The 16722-nt window shown below is 62.9% G+C and overlaps 2 protein-coding genes across 2 annotated transcripts; one reads left to right on the forward strand and one right to left on the reverse strand.

Annotated features, from left to right (window-relative positions):
- The first annotated feature begins 744 nt into the window (after positions 1-744).
- DLX4 (distal-less homeobox 4) lies at positions 745-4656 on the forward strand. The gene is made up of 3 exons (XM_056512318.1): positions 745-1027; positions 3137-3330; positions 4402-4656. Exons 1-3 carry the CDS (start codon positions 745-747, stop codon positions 4654-4656), a joined length of 732 nt encoding a protein of 243 aa, XP_056368293.1.
- A 5009-nt stretch (positions 4657-9665) lies between these two features.
- Positions 9666-14441, reverse strand: DLX3 (distal-less homeobox 3). Its single transcript, XM_056512319.1, has 3 exons — positions 13661-14441; positions 12554-12744; positions 9666-10040 (listed from the first exon to the last, which is right to left on the reverse strand). The coding sequence occupies exons 1-3, from the start codon at positions 13977-13979 to the stop codon at positions 9711-9713; spliced, it is 840 nt and encodes a 279-aa protein (XP_056368294.1). The 5' UTR covers positions 13980-14441; the 3' UTR covers positions 9666-9710.
- Positions 14442-16722: the final 2281 nt, after the last annotated feature.

Raw genomic sequence — 16722 nt, forward strand, 5'->3', positions numbered from 1 at the left:
CCGCCTGTCCCCCCCGTGTCCCCCTGTCCCCCTCGTGTCCCCCTGTCCTTCCCGTGTCCCCCTGTCCCCTCCGTGTCCCCCTGTCCCCCCCTCGTGTCCCCCTGTCCCCCCTCCGTGTCCCCCTGTCCCCCCCGTGTCCCCCTGTCCCTGTCCGTCCCCCTGTCCTTCCCGTGTCCCCCTGTCCCCTCCGTGTCCCCCTGTCCCCCTCGTGTCCCCCTCGTGTCCCCCTGTCCCCATCGTGTCCCCCTGTCCTTCCCGTGTCCCCCTGTCCCTCCCGTGTCCCCCTGTCCCCCCCATGTCCCCCTGTCCCCCTCGTGTCCCCATGTCCCCCCAGTGTCTCTCTGTCCCCCCCCGTGTCCCCCTGTCCCCCTCGTGTCCCCATGTCCCCTCCGTGTCCCCATGTCCCTCCCGTGTCCCCCTGTCCCCCAGGGCAGCCCCGTGTCCCCCGGGGGGGCTCAGGGTGTCCCCCCAGCCCTGGGGAGGGGTCACGGTGACACAGGTGGGGGGTGGGCACGGGGTGAAGGGGGTGCCCCGGGGAGTGACGTCACCGCGGGGGCGGGGCTGGGCGGGGCGTTCGGGGCATCCCCGGGCTCGGGGCCGCCGCAACCGGAGCCGTCGGGGGGCGGCGGGGGTTCGGCCCGGCTCGGCTCGGTTCGGCTCGGTTCGGCCCGGCTCGGCTCGGTTCGGCCCGGCTCGGCTCGGTTCGGCTCTGCCGGGCGCTGCCCGGCCCGGCCCGGCCGGACCATGACCATGAGCTCGATGGCCGAGACCCTGCTGGGCTCCGACCCGTCCAAAGCCGCGTTCCTGGAGCTCGGGCCCCCCCAGCACTACCCCCCCCTGCACGCGCTCCCCCCCTCCGGCCACCCCCAGCACGACCCCCCGCCCTTCCCCTCCTCCTACGGCCGCCCCGGGCCCTTCCCCTACCCCGGCGGGGCCCCCCCGCACCCCCACGGGGGTCCCTTCCTGCCCTACGCCCCCCCCGGCGCCCCCCACGCCCCGTCCCCCGGGGCCAGGCTGCAGGACACAGGTGAGGGGGCTCCGGGGGGCTCCGGGGGGCTCGGGGGGGCTCGGGGGGGCTCCGGGGGGGCTCCGGGGGGCTCGGGGGGCTCGGGGGAGCCGGGATGGAGCCGGGATGGAGCCGTCGGAAGCGCTCCGGGGCTGGGCTGGGCTCGGTGCGGGGTTCTGGGGGGTCCTGGGGGGTCCCGGGGGTCCCAGGGATGCCGCGGGTGGTGTCCCCCCGTTCCCAGAGCGGCCCGACCCGCAGGGGACACGTGGGTGGCTTCGAGGAGCCGCGGGCACGGGGAGCATCGGCTGCTCCAAGCTGAGACCCCCGGGTGCCCCCTGGGACCCCCTGAGCCGCCCACGCCCCCCGGGCCGCGCCCCCCGGGCCGGGCAGACCCTCCCTCTCTGTCCCCGCAGCTCCATCCCCGTTCCCCGCTGGTTTCCCCCAAAATTTGAGATCCGAGCCGGCCTGGAGAGGAAAGGGACCCCCGGGCTGCCCCTCTCGGGGGTCCCGAGCCCGGCTGAGCCCCCCCCTGAGGGTCCCGAACCCAGCCGAGCCCAACCGAGCCCCCCCGGGGGTCCCCGAGCCCAACTAAGCCCCCCCGGGGGTCCCTGAACCCAACCGAGCCCCCCCGGGGGTCCCGAGCCCTCCCGGGGGTCCCTGAACCCAACCGAGCCCTCCCGGGGGTCCCGAGCCCAACCGAGCCCCCCCCCCGGGGGTCCCCAAGCCCAACCGAGCCCTCCCGGGGGTCCCCGAGCCCAACCGAGCCCCCCCCCGGGGGTCCCGAGCCCCCCCGGGGGTCCCGAGCCCCCGGCCCTGCCCGTGCCCCCCTGGGTGACACCGGGCGGGCTCTGCTGGCCCAGGGACCCCCCAGCGCCCCCGGGGGGCTCCCCCAGGGCCGGGGGGTCCATCCTGGAGCCCCCCCACCCCCCGGGGGGTCCCCCCAGGCCCGTGTCCCACGTGCTGCCGGAGCCGGGCGGTGCCGTCCTTCCTCCTCCTCCTCCTCCTCCTCCTCCTCCTCTGCTCCCCCCGAGGTTTAAACTCCAGAGAAAAGCAGCCCCCAGACCCTCAATTATCCCCCTCCCTCCCGGGCACCCCTGGTAGCCTGCGTGGGTTTGGGGTGCGTTTGGGGTGATTTTGGGGTGATTTTGGGATGGTTTGGGATGGTTTGGGATGGTTTAGGATGGTTTAGGATGGTTTTAGGATGATTTTGGGGTGGTTTAGGATGGTTTAGGATGGTTTTGGGGTGGTTTAGGATGGTTTAGGATGGTTTAGGATGGTTTAGGATGGTTTTAGGATGATTTTGGGGTGGTTTAGGATGGTTTTGGGATGGTTTAGGATGGTTTAGGATGGTTTTGGGGTGGTTTAGGATGGTTTAGGATGGTTTAGGATGGTTTAGGATGGTTTTGGGGTGGTTTAGGATGGTTTTGGGGTGGTTTTTTAGGATGGTTTTAGGATAGTTTTGGGGTGGGTTTGTGGTGAGTTTGGGGTGATTTTAAGAAGGTTTTGGGGTGATTTTAGGATGATTTTGGGGTGATATTGGTGAGATTTTGGGGTGTTTTTAAGATGTTTTTAAGAAGGTTTTGGGGTGTTTTTTTAGGATGGTTTTAGGGTGATTTTGGGGTGATTTTAGGATGGTTTGGGGGATTTCTTTTAGGATGGTTTTAGGATGATTTTGGGGTGATTTTAGGATGGTTTTGGGGTGATATTGGTGTGATTTGGGGATTTTTTTAAGGATGATTTTAGGATGATTTTGGGATGATTTTAGGATGGTTTTGGGGTGTATTTTAGGATGGTTTTAGGGTGATTTTGGGGTGTTTTTAGGATGGTTTTGGGGTGGTTTTTTAAGATGGTTTTAGGATGATTTTGGGGTGGTTTTTTAGGATGTTTTTAGGGTGTTTTTTTAGGACGGTTTTAGGATGGTTTTAGGGTGATTTTGACTGGTTTTAGGATGATTTTGGAGTGGTTTTAGGACGATTTTGGGGTGATATTGGTGTGATTTTGGGGTGTTTTTTTAGGACGGTTTTAGGGTGATTTTGGGATGTTTCTAGGATGGTTTTGGGGCGGTTTTGGGGCTCTGTTTCCACCTCCCGCTGTGTCTGACGGCTTGTCTCTCCTCTCCCCCGCTCCCAGAGCCCGAGAAGCCCCCGGCCGTGGCCAGCGGCGAGCTGCGGCCGGGCGGGAGGGCCAAGAAGCTGCGGAAGCCTCGGACCATCTACTCGAGCCTGCAGCTGCAGGCGCTGAACCAGCGCTTCCAGCAGACCCAGTACCTGGCGCTGCCCGAGCGCGCCGAGCTGGCGGCGCAGCTGGGGCTCACCCAGACCCAGGTTGGCGACACCGAGGGGACACCGGGCCACCGGCGGGGGCTGCTGGAAGCCGGCCCGGCCCAGCCGTGCCGCGGCGAGGGGAGCTGGCGCCGCTGGCCCCGCAGGGCTCGGGTTCGGGGCGCCCCTGGCCGCACCTCCCAGCGGCAGCGGGACTTTCCCAGCCCCGGAGCCTGGCTGGCGGCCCGGCCGTGCCCGGCTGGGCGGCCCCGGGCCGCGGGACGGGGCGAGTGGGTTTTTGAAGGCGATGGGGAGAGACAGGCAGGCGGCAGCGGTGCAGCCCCGGAGCCAGGGGCGAAGCGAGCTCATAAAGCCGGGAGAGGAGACAAGTGGGAACCTGCCGGCAGCGCGGGGGGGACGGCGGGGAGGAAGGAGCGGGGCCACCACCCCGGAGCGCTGCGGCGGCCCGGCACCGGCACCGGCATCGGGGGGGGGCTGGGAACGATGGGGACACTCCTGGGATACTCTGGGGACAATCTGGGGACACCCTGGGGACACTCCGGGGACTCTCCGGGCTCCCAGAGCCTCTCCCCACATCCTCACCCCACCCCAGAGCGCTGCTGCGGCCCGGCACGGGGGGAGGCTGGGAACACTGGGAACACTGGGAACACTGGAGACACTCTGGGGACACTCTGGGGACACCCTGGGGACACCCTGGGGATACTCCGGGGGCTCTCCGGGCTCCCAGAGCATCTCCCCACATCCTCACCCCACCCCAGAGCGCTGCAGCGGCCCGGCACGGGGGGAGGCTGGGAACACTGGGAACACTGGAGACACTCTGGGGACACTCTGGGGACACCCTGGGGACACTCTGGGGACACTCTGGGGACACTCTGGGGATACCCTGGGGACACTCTGGGGACACCCTGGGGACACCCTGGGGACACTCTGGGGACACTCCGGGGACTCTCCGGGCTCCCAGAGCGTCTCCCCACATCCTCACCCCACCCCAGAGCGGTGGTTTGGGAAGGGGTGTCCCCCAGACCATGGGGTCAGGGGGGTCTGCGGTTGTTCCGGGGGGTTCGGGGGGTGTCGGACTCCTGCTGCCCCCTCAGCCCCTGTCCCTGCCCGCAGGTGAAGATCTGGTTCCAGAACAAGCGCTCCAAGTACAAGAAGATCCTGAAGCAGGGCCCGAGTGTCCCCGACGGGGAGCAGCACCCCCAAAGCGCCCCCGCCCTGTCCCCCTGCTCCCCCGGCCTCCCCTCGCTCTGGGACCTCCCCGGGCCCGGCAAGGGGCCCCCGCTGGCCCCCGGGGGCTACATCAACCCCTTCGGAGCCTGGTACCAGCCGCACCCGCAGGACGCCATCCCCGGGACCCCCATGATGTGACAGTGCCACCAGCAGCGCCGGACCCGGAGGGACACCGAGGGACACCGAGGGACACTGAGAGACGCTGAGGGACACCGAGGGACACTGAGGGACGCTGAGGGACATCGAGGGACACTGAGCGACACTGAGGGACACTGAGCGACACCGAGGGACACCGAGGGACACCGAGGGACGCTGAGGGACACCGAGGGACACCGAGGGACACTGAGGGACACCGAGGGACACTGAGCGACACTGAGCGACACCGAGGGACACCGAGGGACACTGAGCGACACTGAGCGACACTGAGAGACACTGAGGGACACTGAGGGACAGTGAGGGACACTGAGGGACACCGAGAGACACCGAGGGACACCGAAGGACACTGAGCGACACAGAGGGACTCTGAGGGACACGGAGGGGGACGCTCTGTGCTGCCCCCGGGACTGGGAGCCCAGCGAAGCCCTGGAGGAACGCAGCGAACGGAGGAGGAGGAGGATGAGGAAGGTGACAAGGACCTGCAGGAGCCCGGGGATGTCCTGCCCTGCCGCGCTCCGAGTGACCCAGCGCCCTGTGCGCCATCCCAGCGGGACAGGACTCGGGCCCGGGTCCCCCCAGTTGATGGACAGGGGGCAGGGGGACCCCAGGAGGGGCTGGGGGCTCCCCGTCCCCCCTCCCCGGCCTGGTTTTATTTATGAATTCTGCCGGTTGTCGGTTGTGCCCCCGTTTATAAACAGGCTGAACATCGATCGCTGCTGCTCCTCCTCCTTGGGGTGTCCCTGGTTTGGGGGAGGCGCTTCCATCCACAACTCAGGCTCTCCCAACTCCTGGGGGTGCAGGGTCAGGGGCTGGGGTAACACTGACCCCCAAAATCTGCCCAGTCACAGGAATTTTGGGGCCCCTCCTGCGGGGAATTTGGGGCAGTTTAGAGCTGGGGGAGGTGTCCCCCCCAAACGGGGCAGGGCAGGGGGACCCGGGGCAGGCTGGGGACCCCACGGACACCCTGGCAGCGAGGGGGGTGTTTGGGGGCTGATTCCCCTCTGCGGGTTTGGTTTTGTGCTTCCAGAGCCAGAACCCGGCTGGAAAACACATCCTTGTCATTCCCCGCTCTTCCCACGTCATTGTTGCCGCTTTTCGCGATCCCGCTGGGTGTTTGTCACCTGTGGAGCGGGTGACACCCCCCAGCACAAACATCCCGCGACCCTCGCCCCCGATGTTCCCACCCCGAGGGTCCCTCCCCGCCCCTTTCTGGAGTTTTGGGTTTCGCACCTTCAGCATCTCGCGGGACCGTCCCCACACCTGGAGCCCACCCGGGGCGGGGATCGGAGCCGGCACTGGGGCTGGTGGCGCTGGGGACCGCCGTGTCCCCATTCCCGGCCCCCCTGGGAGCTGCGATCCCTCAGGAAAGGGGTTTGGGGTGCTGCTCCCACGGGATGTGGGGCCCAGGGGTGAGCGAATTCCAGCGGGATTTTAGGGGGGGATGGAGCCCACCCTCCCCACCGAGCTCTGAAAAGGGAAATTTCCCATCCTGAGGCTGGGGTGAGGGCAGCGGTGTCACCTCGCTGTCCCCAGCAGGACACCCCAGATCTGCCCCGTGTGGCTCCGGCGAGCCGGGCCGGGCCGGGCCGGGCCGTGGGCGGGCGCTGCCCCCGCTCCCGGGGCTGGCACCGGCTGTCGCAAGGGCCGCGGGTGTCGCAAGGGGCAGGAGCGCCCTGGGAGGGCTCTGCTGGGCGCGGGGTGACAGCGCGGGGACGCGGGCACTGCCACCCCCGCGGGGTCACCCACGCGGTGTCACCCCCGGCACTGCCACCCCCGCGGGGTCACCCACGCGGTGTCACCCCCGGCACTGCCACCCCGGCACTGCCACCCCTCCAGTGTCACCCACGCGGTGTCACCCCCGGCACTGCCACTCCCAGCACTGCCACCCCTCCAGTGTCACCCCCGGCACTGCCACCCCCGCGGGGTCACCCCCGGCACTGCCACCCCGGCACTGCCACCCCTCCAGTGTCACCCCCGCGGTGTCACCCCCGGCACTGCCACCCCGGCACTGCCACCCCTCCAGTGTCACCCACGCGGTGTCACCCCCGGCACTGCCACTCCCAGCACTGCCACCCCTCCAGTGTCACCCCCAGCACTGCCACCCCCGGTCCTGTCGTGCCAGGGGTGTCCGGACAGTCCCCGCTGCTGTCAGGGAGCACTGGGATCACTGGGAGCACTGGGAGCACTGGGATAACTGGAATGATGAGGGAAGGTCGTTGTGCGCTGTGCCAGGACAGGACCGGGGAGCTGGGGACAGTGGGGGGATGTCCCCACCCCTGTCGGGACCCATCCCCCTTCCCATTCCCATCCCAGTTCCCATTCCCATCCCAGCTCCCCATTATTCCCATCCCATTATCCCCATTCCCATTCCCATTCCCATCCCAGTTCGCATTCCCATTCCCATTCCCATCCCAGTTCGCATTCCCATTTCCGTTCCCATTATTCCCATTCCCATCCCAGCTCCCATTATTTCCACTCTCATCCCCATTCCCAGTCCCATTCCCACTCCCGTTCCCGTTCCCGTTCCCATTATTCCCATTGTTCCCGTTCCCATTATTCCCACTATCCCCATTATTCCCATCCCCCTTTCAGCGCCAGCACACCGAGCCCGGCCCCGCGCGGGATCTCGGGGTCCCTCAGCCCCTTTTTGGGGGTTCTGGGGGTTTCTCAGCCACATCCCGACTGTGGGATCAGCGGGAGGAGCCGGGGACGGGGATGAGGGGGGACAAAGGGGGACAAAGGGGGACAAAGGGGGACAAAAGGGGGACAAAGGGGGACAAAAGGGGGACAAAAGGGGACAAAAGTGGGACAAAAGGGGGACAAAAGGGGGACAAATAGGGGGACAAAATGGGGGACAAAGGGGGACAAAAGGGGGACAAAGGGGGACAAAAGCCCCCTCGGGGGATGGCCAAGGGGGGCTGGGGGATCCCAGAGTTTTCCCCGATCCCATTCCCGATCGCAGGGAGGAGCGGGGATCGCGCCTGGCCGAGGGCGATGCGGCGCCCGGGATTTACATAATCCCGGGTATGTAACCCGCCGCCTGCTCGGGGCTTTTTTCCCTCCTCCTCCTCCTCTAAATAAGAAAAAAAAAAAAAAAATCGAATTAAAAAAAAAAAAAAAAAAAATTGAAAGAATGAAACGAAACCTCCCCAGCGCCAGCGCCGATTCCTCCTTTTCCCGTGGGATTGGGGGTGAAGTTTTGGGGGGATTGAACCCGCGTGGGTTTGGGAATGTGGGGTCCCCACACCCGTGACATTGGGGACAGCCCGGGACACCTCACTGGGGATTTTGGGGTCCCCGGAGCTCCCCGAGCGCACAGCGCTGCCGGGGATGGGAGGATCCCCTGGGATTTGGGGATTTTGGGGTTTGGGGGAGGGTTCGGTGCTGTCCCCAAAAGGGACATCGGGGAGCGCAGCCGCCCTCCCAGTCTGCAGGGCTGGGGGGTCACTGGTCCCAGTAAGGGGAGCGCCAGGGAATGCTCGGAATTAGTCTGAAATACTCTGAATTAGTCTGAAATAGTCTGAAATAACCTGAATTAGTCCGAATTAGTCTGAAATAATCTGAATTAGTCTGAAATAACCTGAATTAGTCTGAAATACTCTGAATTAGTCTGAAACAGTCTGAATTAGTCCGAAATACCCTGAAAACCGGAAAAAAATTCCTTTTGCTGCCCCAAATTCCCCTCTCAGCAGGACAAAGTGGGATTTGGTGTGAGGCGACATCACCCGGGGCTGTCCCCAAAAAACGCGGCGCGAGTGACAGAGAGTTTAAATCCACATTTCCCAAGGTGGAAAAATCTCAAATCCTGCTCCCCCCAAAAAAAAAAAAAAAAAAAAAGGAAAAAAAAAAAAAGGGTGAAAAAACGGATGTTGGGAGCTTTAAATCCAGAATTTTTATTAATGAACATTTCCAGCCCGGCTTTGGGTCCCCGGGGAAGGAGCAAAGGACACTCGGGGACACCCCAGGGGAGTTCCCATCAACCGGGGGGGGCGGATTTTCCTTAGGAAAAAAAAAAAATAAAATATATAGACAAAAAAATCCAGACCGAAACCAGTTTGGTTTGGAACAACTTTATACAAACGAACCTTATGTACACTCCCTTTTTTTTTTTCTCCCCCCAAAACACCCCTATTTATAGAAGGCAACATAAATAAATCCCCGGGACTGTACAACACTATGAACACTCCTTAAAACGGCACTTTCTGCTTAAAAAAATAGCATTATTCTCTTAAAAAATAGGAAAGAGCTCGGTTATTATTTTTTTTTTCCCTTTAAAATAAGTCGATTTCCTAAAAAAAAAAAGAGGCATTTTCGCCGTTCCTTTAAGCACAGCTGGAGGCACAGCCAGAAAACGGAGATGAACACGAGTTTTTGCTCTTCAAACAATAACTTAAAGCCATTCCTGAACCGCTTAAATATTAAAATATTTCCCTCCCCACGCCCGCCCCCCGCCCCCCACCCGATTTTTATTTTTTTTATTTTTTTTAATATTTAATTTTAAATCACCACCTTCTGGTCTGAGCATCGTCCCGGGTGATTCCGGTCCTGCTTTGCTCCCGGGGGGTGTCCGTGACCCCCCAAAAAGTGTCCGTGACCCCCAAAATTTCGGATTTCGGAGCCAAAGCCGAGCTCCGCTGGGGACAGGCACTCCCCCTATCGCGACAGCGACGACACAAATCCTCCACCGCGGCGGGGTCACTCCGAAGCTCCGGCTCTTCGGGGGATGGGGAGCGGGGGTGGGGAAAAAAACCCCAAAAATTCAGAAGTAGCAGAAGGATTTTCCGGCTTTTCCACCTTTTCCTGCGCTGGGAGCGTTTGAAGCCTTTGCAGTTCCTGAGATGAGCTGGGAGGATTTTTAGGGGTGCGCGGGGGTGTCCTTTCCTTTGGTTTCTTTTTTTTTTTTTTTTTTTTAATTTTTTTTTCTTTTTTCATTTTTTTTTTCTTTTTTAGGAAAAAAAAAACCCAAACGGGGGGATAGAAAAAAAAAAAAAAAAAAGGGAAGGAAACCAAAGAATCGGAGCAGCGTCTCTGAAGCATCAGTACACGGCGCCCGTGCTGGGGGGCCCGGGGGACGCGTGGTGCATCGGGGGCGCCGCCTGCCCCTGGTGGGGTCCGTGGGGGCCGCCGAGGCTCTGGGGGTGGTACCAGGGGTTGTGCTCCTCCAAAAACGCCGGGGAGGAGCTGAAGGGCAGCGGCTGCGGCAGCGGGGTCCGGGCGCTGCCCCCGGGGCTGTCCCACACCGGCGGCGACGGCGGCGAGTTGCAGGCCATGGAGTCGCTGTTGTTGGGGCTGTGCTCCAGCGGAACCTCGCCGTTCTTGTAGAGCTTCTTGAACTTGGAGCGCCGGTTCTGGAACCAGATCTTCACCTGGGGGAGGGAGGGAGAAGGGTCAGAGAGACGGGAAGGGGGTGGGAGGGATTCGGGAAAAGGGTCAGAGAGATGGGAAAGGAATGGGAGGGATGGGATGGACCCAGAGAAAAGGGTCAGAGAGACGGGAATGGGGTGGGGGGGATTCGAGAAAAGGGTCAGAGAGACGGGAATGGGGTGGGAGGGATGGGATGGAGGAAAGGAAAAGGGTCAGAGAGACGGGAAGGGAATTGGAAGGATGGGACTGGGGAAAGGGAAAGGGTCAGAGAGACGGGAAGGGGGTGGGATGGATTGGAGAAAAGGGTCAGAGAGATGGGAAATGGGTGGGATGGACCCAGGGAAAAGGGTCAGAGCACCTGGAAAGGAATGGGAGGGATGGATCCGGGAAAAGGGTCAGAGCACCTGGAAAGGAATGGGAGGGATGGGATGGATGGAAAAGGGTCAGAGAGACGGGAAAGGAATGGGAGGATGGAATGGAGGAAAGGAAAAGGGTCAGAGAGATGGGAAGGGGGTGGGAGAGATGAGATGGACACAGGGAAAAGGGTCAGAGCACCTGGAAAGGAATGAGAGGGATGGGATGGATCCGGAAAAAAGGGTCAGAGAGACGGGAAGGGGGTGGGATGGAGTCAGGAAAAGGGTCAGAGCACCTGGAAGGGAACTGGAGGGGTGGGATGGATCCAGAAAAAAGGTGAGAGAGATGGAAAAGAAGTGGGAGGAATGGGATGGATCCAGGATAAAGGTCGCAGCCCTCGGAAGGGAACGGGAGGGGTGGGATGGATGGACGGAAAAGGGTCAGAGAGATGGGAAGGGGATGCGATGGATCCAGCAACAGGGTCAGAGAGCCGGGAAAGAGATGGGAGGGATGGGATGGGTCAGAGAGAAGGAAAAGGGTCAGAGAGATGGGAAGGGAACAGAAGGATGGGATGGATCCAGGAAAAAGGGTCACAGCCCTCGGGAGGGAATGGGAGGGATGGGATGGAAGAAAAAGGGTGAGGACCCCCGGAAGGGAATGAGAGGATGGGATGGAGCCAAGAAAAGGGTCAGAGAGGAGGGAAGGGAACGGGAGGATGGGGGAGAAGGGACAGCGATGGGGTGGGTTTGGATCGTAGCGACACCAGGTAAGAGGGTCACGGGAAGGGTCACAGTGACCCCAAAAACACGGGAAGGGACGTGGGGGTCACAGTGACCCCAAAAACACGGGAAGGGACGTGGGGGTCACAGGGAACTGCCCTGGGCACTGGAATGAACCTGGGAGGTCACAGTGACCCCAAAAACACGGGAAGGGACATGGAGGTCGTGGGGGTCACGGGGACCCCAGGCACCCTCAGGAAGGGACAAGGGACACAGGTGACACACGGGGCACCGCGGGAAGGGACATTTGGGGACCCCACGGGGCGCGTGGCAGGTGTCGTGGGCAAGTCACCCTTGGTGTGAGAGTGACAGAGAGCACGGACAGACCACGGACACTGCAGGGACATTCCACGGACACGGACACACCGCGGACACGCCGTGCCCTGTGGACAGCAGCCATGTGACACCTGGCGTGGCACAGACCCCTGTGGGGACACGGGCGTCACCAGGAGCCCGTCACGCCACGGGCCGCGCGTCGGGAGCGTCCCCGCGCTGGGCGAGGCGGCGCTGGACGCCCTTGGCCCTGGGCGAGGGGCGGGGGTGGCGGCGCTTGTCACCCAAACAGGATGTCCCTCTGGGAGCGGGTGACGCGCTCCGTCAGCCCTTTGCCGAGTGTCCCCGATTGCTTCATCGCCCAAGGGAGGAGGAGGAGGAGGAGGAGGAGGAGGAGGAGGAGGAGGAAGGCCAAGGGCGGCACAAGGGCGCCGGCGCCGGCCCCGAGGCAGGGAGGGCACCGCGATGGGCGCGGGGGAGTCACGGGCTGGGGGGACAGCGGGGACAGCGCGCCCTCCTCACACCCGATTTGTCCCCGAGCCTGGCAGGACCCCAAGAGCGAAGGTTTCGCCCCGAATTTGGGCGGCTGCGGGGAGGAGGAGAAGCTGATCCCGCACGTCCCGGCTCTTCCAGTCCAGCCTGCAGGGCCACCCCAGCGCCGGGGACAGCGGGCGTGGAACCGGTCCCCAAATCCCGGCCCGAACCCGGCGGGATGGGGCAGCCCGAGCCAGGGAGACCTTGGGGAGTCTGGGGGGCGGGGGCAGGATCCGCGCCCGTGCTCTGGCAGGATTTGGGGTCAGGAGGTGCTGTGGGGACGGGGCGTCTCCAGCGCTCGTCCCCGGGACTTGGCGCCCCACATTCCTGCCACACCGGGTGTGCCGTGCCCCAGAACCTGCCCGGTTCCCGGGACAGGATCCAGCCCCAAACCCTGCGAGGTGTGGGATGGGGGAGCGGGATAAACCCCAAAACTGCCGAGTGGGGCACGGCTGAGCTCCACCTTTCCCTCGGCACAGCAGATCTGCTCCAAGGGGGAAATCTCACCCTGGGCACCCCACAAGGCGCGGCCCGCGGGGGGGATTTGGGGTGTCGGGGGTGCTGTTAACCCTTACCTGGGTCTGGGTGAGCCCCAGCTGCGCCGCCAGCTCGGCGCGCTCGGGCAGCGCCAGGTACTGCGCCTTCTGGAAGCGGCGCTGCAGGGCGGCCAGCTGGTAGCTGGAGTAGATGGTGCGGGGCTTGCGGATCTTCTTGGGCTTCCCATTGACCATCCGCACCTCCGGCTCCGGCTCCTCCTTCACCGACACTGCGGGAGATCGCGGGGTGAGGCGGGAAGGGGTTGCCCGGGCGGCCACCCCGTCCCCAGGTCGGTGTCACCCCAGCTCGGGGTGCTGGAGGTGTCACCCCTGCGCTGTGACAGCTCCTGGGACATCCCTGGGATGTGTCCCGGGGTCGGGACCTGCGCGGGTCTGTCCCGCTGAGCCCCGAGAGCCGCCAGCAGCTCCCTGTCCTCAACTTGGGGGCGTCCCGGGGGGCACAACCCCAAAAAGATCGGGGATATCCCGAGGGGTAAAATCTCACAAATCTGGGGAGACCCCGAGGGCTAAAACCCCACTGATTTGAGGACACCAGGAGGGACAAAGTTCCACAAATCCGGGGACACCCGGAGACAAGAAAGCCCACAAATCTGGGGACACCCGGAGAGATAAAATCCACTAAATCTGGGGACATTCCGAGGGGTAAAACACCCCAAATCTGGGGATACCGGGAGGATAAAACCCCCCAAATCTGGGAACACCCGGAGAGACAAAATCCCACAAATCTGGGGACAACCCGGAGAGGTAAAACCCCACAAATCTGGGGACGCACGGAGGATAAAACCCCAAAAATCCCGAGAACACCCGGAGAGACAAAATCCCACAAATCTGGGGACACTCGGAGAGACAAAATCCCCCAAATCTGGGGACACCCGGAGGGAAAAACCCCCCAAATCTGGGGATACCCGGAGGGATAAAACCCCCGAAATCTGGGGACACCCGGAGAGATAAAACCCCCGAAATCTGGGGACACCCGGAGAGATAAAACCCCCGAAATCTGGGGACACCCGGAGAGACAAAAACCCCCAAATCTGGGGACACCCGGAGAGATAAAACCCCACAGAGCCCCTCGGGAACCCCGAATGAGCAGCGGGGTGGGCACGGCGCCCGTCCCGCATCCTTTACCTGCTTCCTGCGGCGGCAGCTGCTGCTCCCTGAAGTGGCCGTACTGGCGGTACGAGGGGCTGTAGGAATATTCAGATTTGGGCGAGTAGGTGCCGGCGGCGCCGATGCCGTTCAGGTTGAACTGGGGGTACGGGTAGTGGCCCACGGGCTGCCCGTACGGCTGGCCCGGGTAGTAGTCGTGCTGGCCCGTGTAGTAGCCCAGGTCGGTGACCGAGGACTCGGGCAGCGTGGGGGAGTCCTTGGAGGCTGCGTGGCAGCTCAGCGAGCCCGAGAGGTCCGTCAGGATGCTGGAGAGCTTCTTGTCGAAAGAGCCGCTCATGGCTGGCGGCGGGGAGGGGGCAGCTGCCTGCCCGGCCCGGGGACCCCCCAACCCGGCGGCTGCCGAGGCCCTGTCGCGATCCGAGCGCGATCCGGAGCTGCGGCTGCTGCGTGAGGAGCCACCGAGAGACTGTGCCCAAACCTCCGGCCCCGGCCGCCTGCTTAAAGCCTTTAATTAGGGAGCAGGGCAGGGTGGGTGCGCATTCCGATTGGCTCCAGAAATATTGCCTGGGAGGCAAAATAGACTCCTGCCTCCTCCTGTGTGGGTTTTTTTTTTTTTTCTTCTCTCTCTCCCTCTTTTTTTTTTTTTTTTTTTTTGTTCTTTCTCTCTCCCAAGGAACAACAAAGAGTGGGTGAAGGAGGGTGAGGGAATAAATAAAGTGCGCAGGGTCCTGTCTGCAGCGGGGGGACGCTGTGGGGGACAGGACAGGGCTGGTTGAAAAGGGGGTTTGGGGATTTTTCGGGGGAGTGTTTGGGGGTGTTGGGGGGCAGGGAAGGGGGGTTGGGGTTTGGGTCTGGGATGGATCCGTGCTTAGGGCTGGGGGGATTTGGGGGTTTGTTTATGGTCACCCACCCCCCCAAGTTCTCCCCTGCTCCCAGCTCCTCCCAGCAGCGACCCCCAGTCCGGGCAGGGCCCCCCCCCCGGAGGATCCCCGGGTCCCCCCAACCCTGCCGCGCTGGGGGCACTCGGGGCAGTGACAAGCCCCGATTTTGGGGGGTCTGTGCCCCTCTCCCACCCCCGCTCAGGGCCGGGACCCCTGCGCCGCCCCAAGGATCCCGGCAGGGTCACCCGGGGGAGGTGGGGGGGCTTTGTAAGGGGGGGTTTGTTTTGGGGGGGGTCTTTGCTTCTGGGGCAGGGGCTGTCCCCTCCTGTCCCCTCCTGTCCCCTCCTGTCCCCTCCTGTCCCCTCCTGCCCCCTCCTGCCCCCTGTGTGTCCCCTCCTGTCCCCTCCTGTCCCCTGCGTGTGTCCTGTCCCCCCCTCCCCTCCCCCATTGTCCCCCCGGTGCCCCCGGGTCCCCCCCGGCCCGATCCGCGGCGCGGGGCAACGGCTCCGCCTGGCGGCCACGGCGGGAACTGCGCCGGGCCCGGGGGCCGCGGGTTCGAGTCCCGGCACCGCCGGAATCAGGGTTTGAGTCCCGGCACTGCCGAGACCGTGGGTTCGAATCCCGGAACCGCCGGAATCCGGGTTTGAGTCCCGGCACCGCCGGAACTGCAGGTTCGAGTCCCGGACCTGCCGAGACCGCCGAGCCCGAGGAAAGAGAGGGAGAAAAATTTGGAATAGGAAAGGAGCGGGAATGGGAAAGCATCAGAAACGAGAATAGGGGAAGGGGAAGGGGAACGGGAGTAGGAATAGGAATAGGAATAGGAATAGGAATAGGAATAGGAATAGGAATAGGAATAGGAATAGGAATAGGAATAGGAATAGGAATAGGAATAGGAATAGGAATAGGAATAGGAGTAGATAAGAATAGGAATAGGAATAGGAATAGGAATAGGAATAGGAATAGGAATAGGAATAGGAATAGGAATAGGAATAGGAATAGGAATAGGAATAGGAATAGGAGTAGATAAGAATAAGAATAAGAATAAGAATAAGAATAAGAATAAGAATAAGAATAAGAATAAGAATAAGAATAAGAATAGGGACAAATAGGAATAGGAATGCATAGGAAGAAAAATAAGAATGCGTAGGAAGAACAGGAATATGAGTAGGAACAAGATTTTGAGTAGGAATAGGAATAAATAGGGATAAGAACAAGAACAGGAAAAGGACAAACAGAAATAGAAATAGCAGAAATAGAAAGAAATGGGAATAATAGAAACAGATAAACAGAAATAACCAACAGAGGCGAAGCCAAGGGAAGCAGGAGGCTCTGAGAGGCTGACGCCACCCCGGAGCCTGGGGAACGGCACGGCCTCGCTTCCCGCGGGGGAATTGCAGCTGGGGACTCGAGGAATTCATTCCGAGGGGACAGACAGAAGTGTCGGGGAGCAGCCCAGCCCCGGGAGCAGCGCCGGGATGCCCTGGGAGGCAGCGGGACATGCGCAGGTCCCCAGCCCGGGTGTCGCCGGGGCCCGTCCCCGCCGGGAGCGGCGGCCGCGGCAGGAAAAGCCGGTTGTGGGGCTGGAGGGGGAGCGGGTCCGGCCAGTCCCCCCGGAGCTGCCGGGGGCTGTGGAACCCCGAATCCGGGAGCTCATGGGTGGGGAGGGGCCGGGGAGGCAATCTGGGGGAACTGGGGCAGTGTGGGGGGAACAAAAATCCCTGTTCTGGGGCGCCCGGGGGTCTCTGGGGGGGCTCATGGGTCCGGTCAGCACCACCCAGGGCCGGGGGTCCCCCCTGTGACCCCCCAGGGCTGAAGGGATTCTTCCCTATGTCCCCCAAAAAGGCAGGAGGGGTTCCCCCCTTGTCACCTCCCGGGCTGGAGGGGTCCCCCCGTGTCACCCCCCCCGGGCTGGGGGGTCCCGGACCCGGCAGTGCCCCCCGGGGGGTCCCCCCGTGTCCCCCCAGCCCTGCCGCAGCCGCGGGGGTTGGGCTCGGGGGGTCCCCGATCGTCTCCATCCCCCCAACCACCCCCCCCCCCAAGAGCATCTTTGGGTCAATGGCGTCACCTCGTGGCCTTTGGGGGCAATGACACCGCGGGGTGACGTCACTGGTGTCACCGGGGGCGCGAGGGGCGGGGCTGGGGCGTGGGGACGGGATTGGGAACAGGGGATGGGGACAGGGACAGGGGATGGGGACAGGG

Source organism: Oenanthe melanoleuca, chromosome 27 (assembly GCF_029582105.1).
Source record: "Oenanthe melanoleuca isolate GR-GAL-2019-014 chromosome 27, OMel1.0, whole genome shotgun sequence".
Classification (NCBI taxonomy): Eukaryota; Metazoa; Chordata; class Aves; order Passeriformes; family Muscicapidae; genus Oenanthe; species Oenanthe melanoleuca.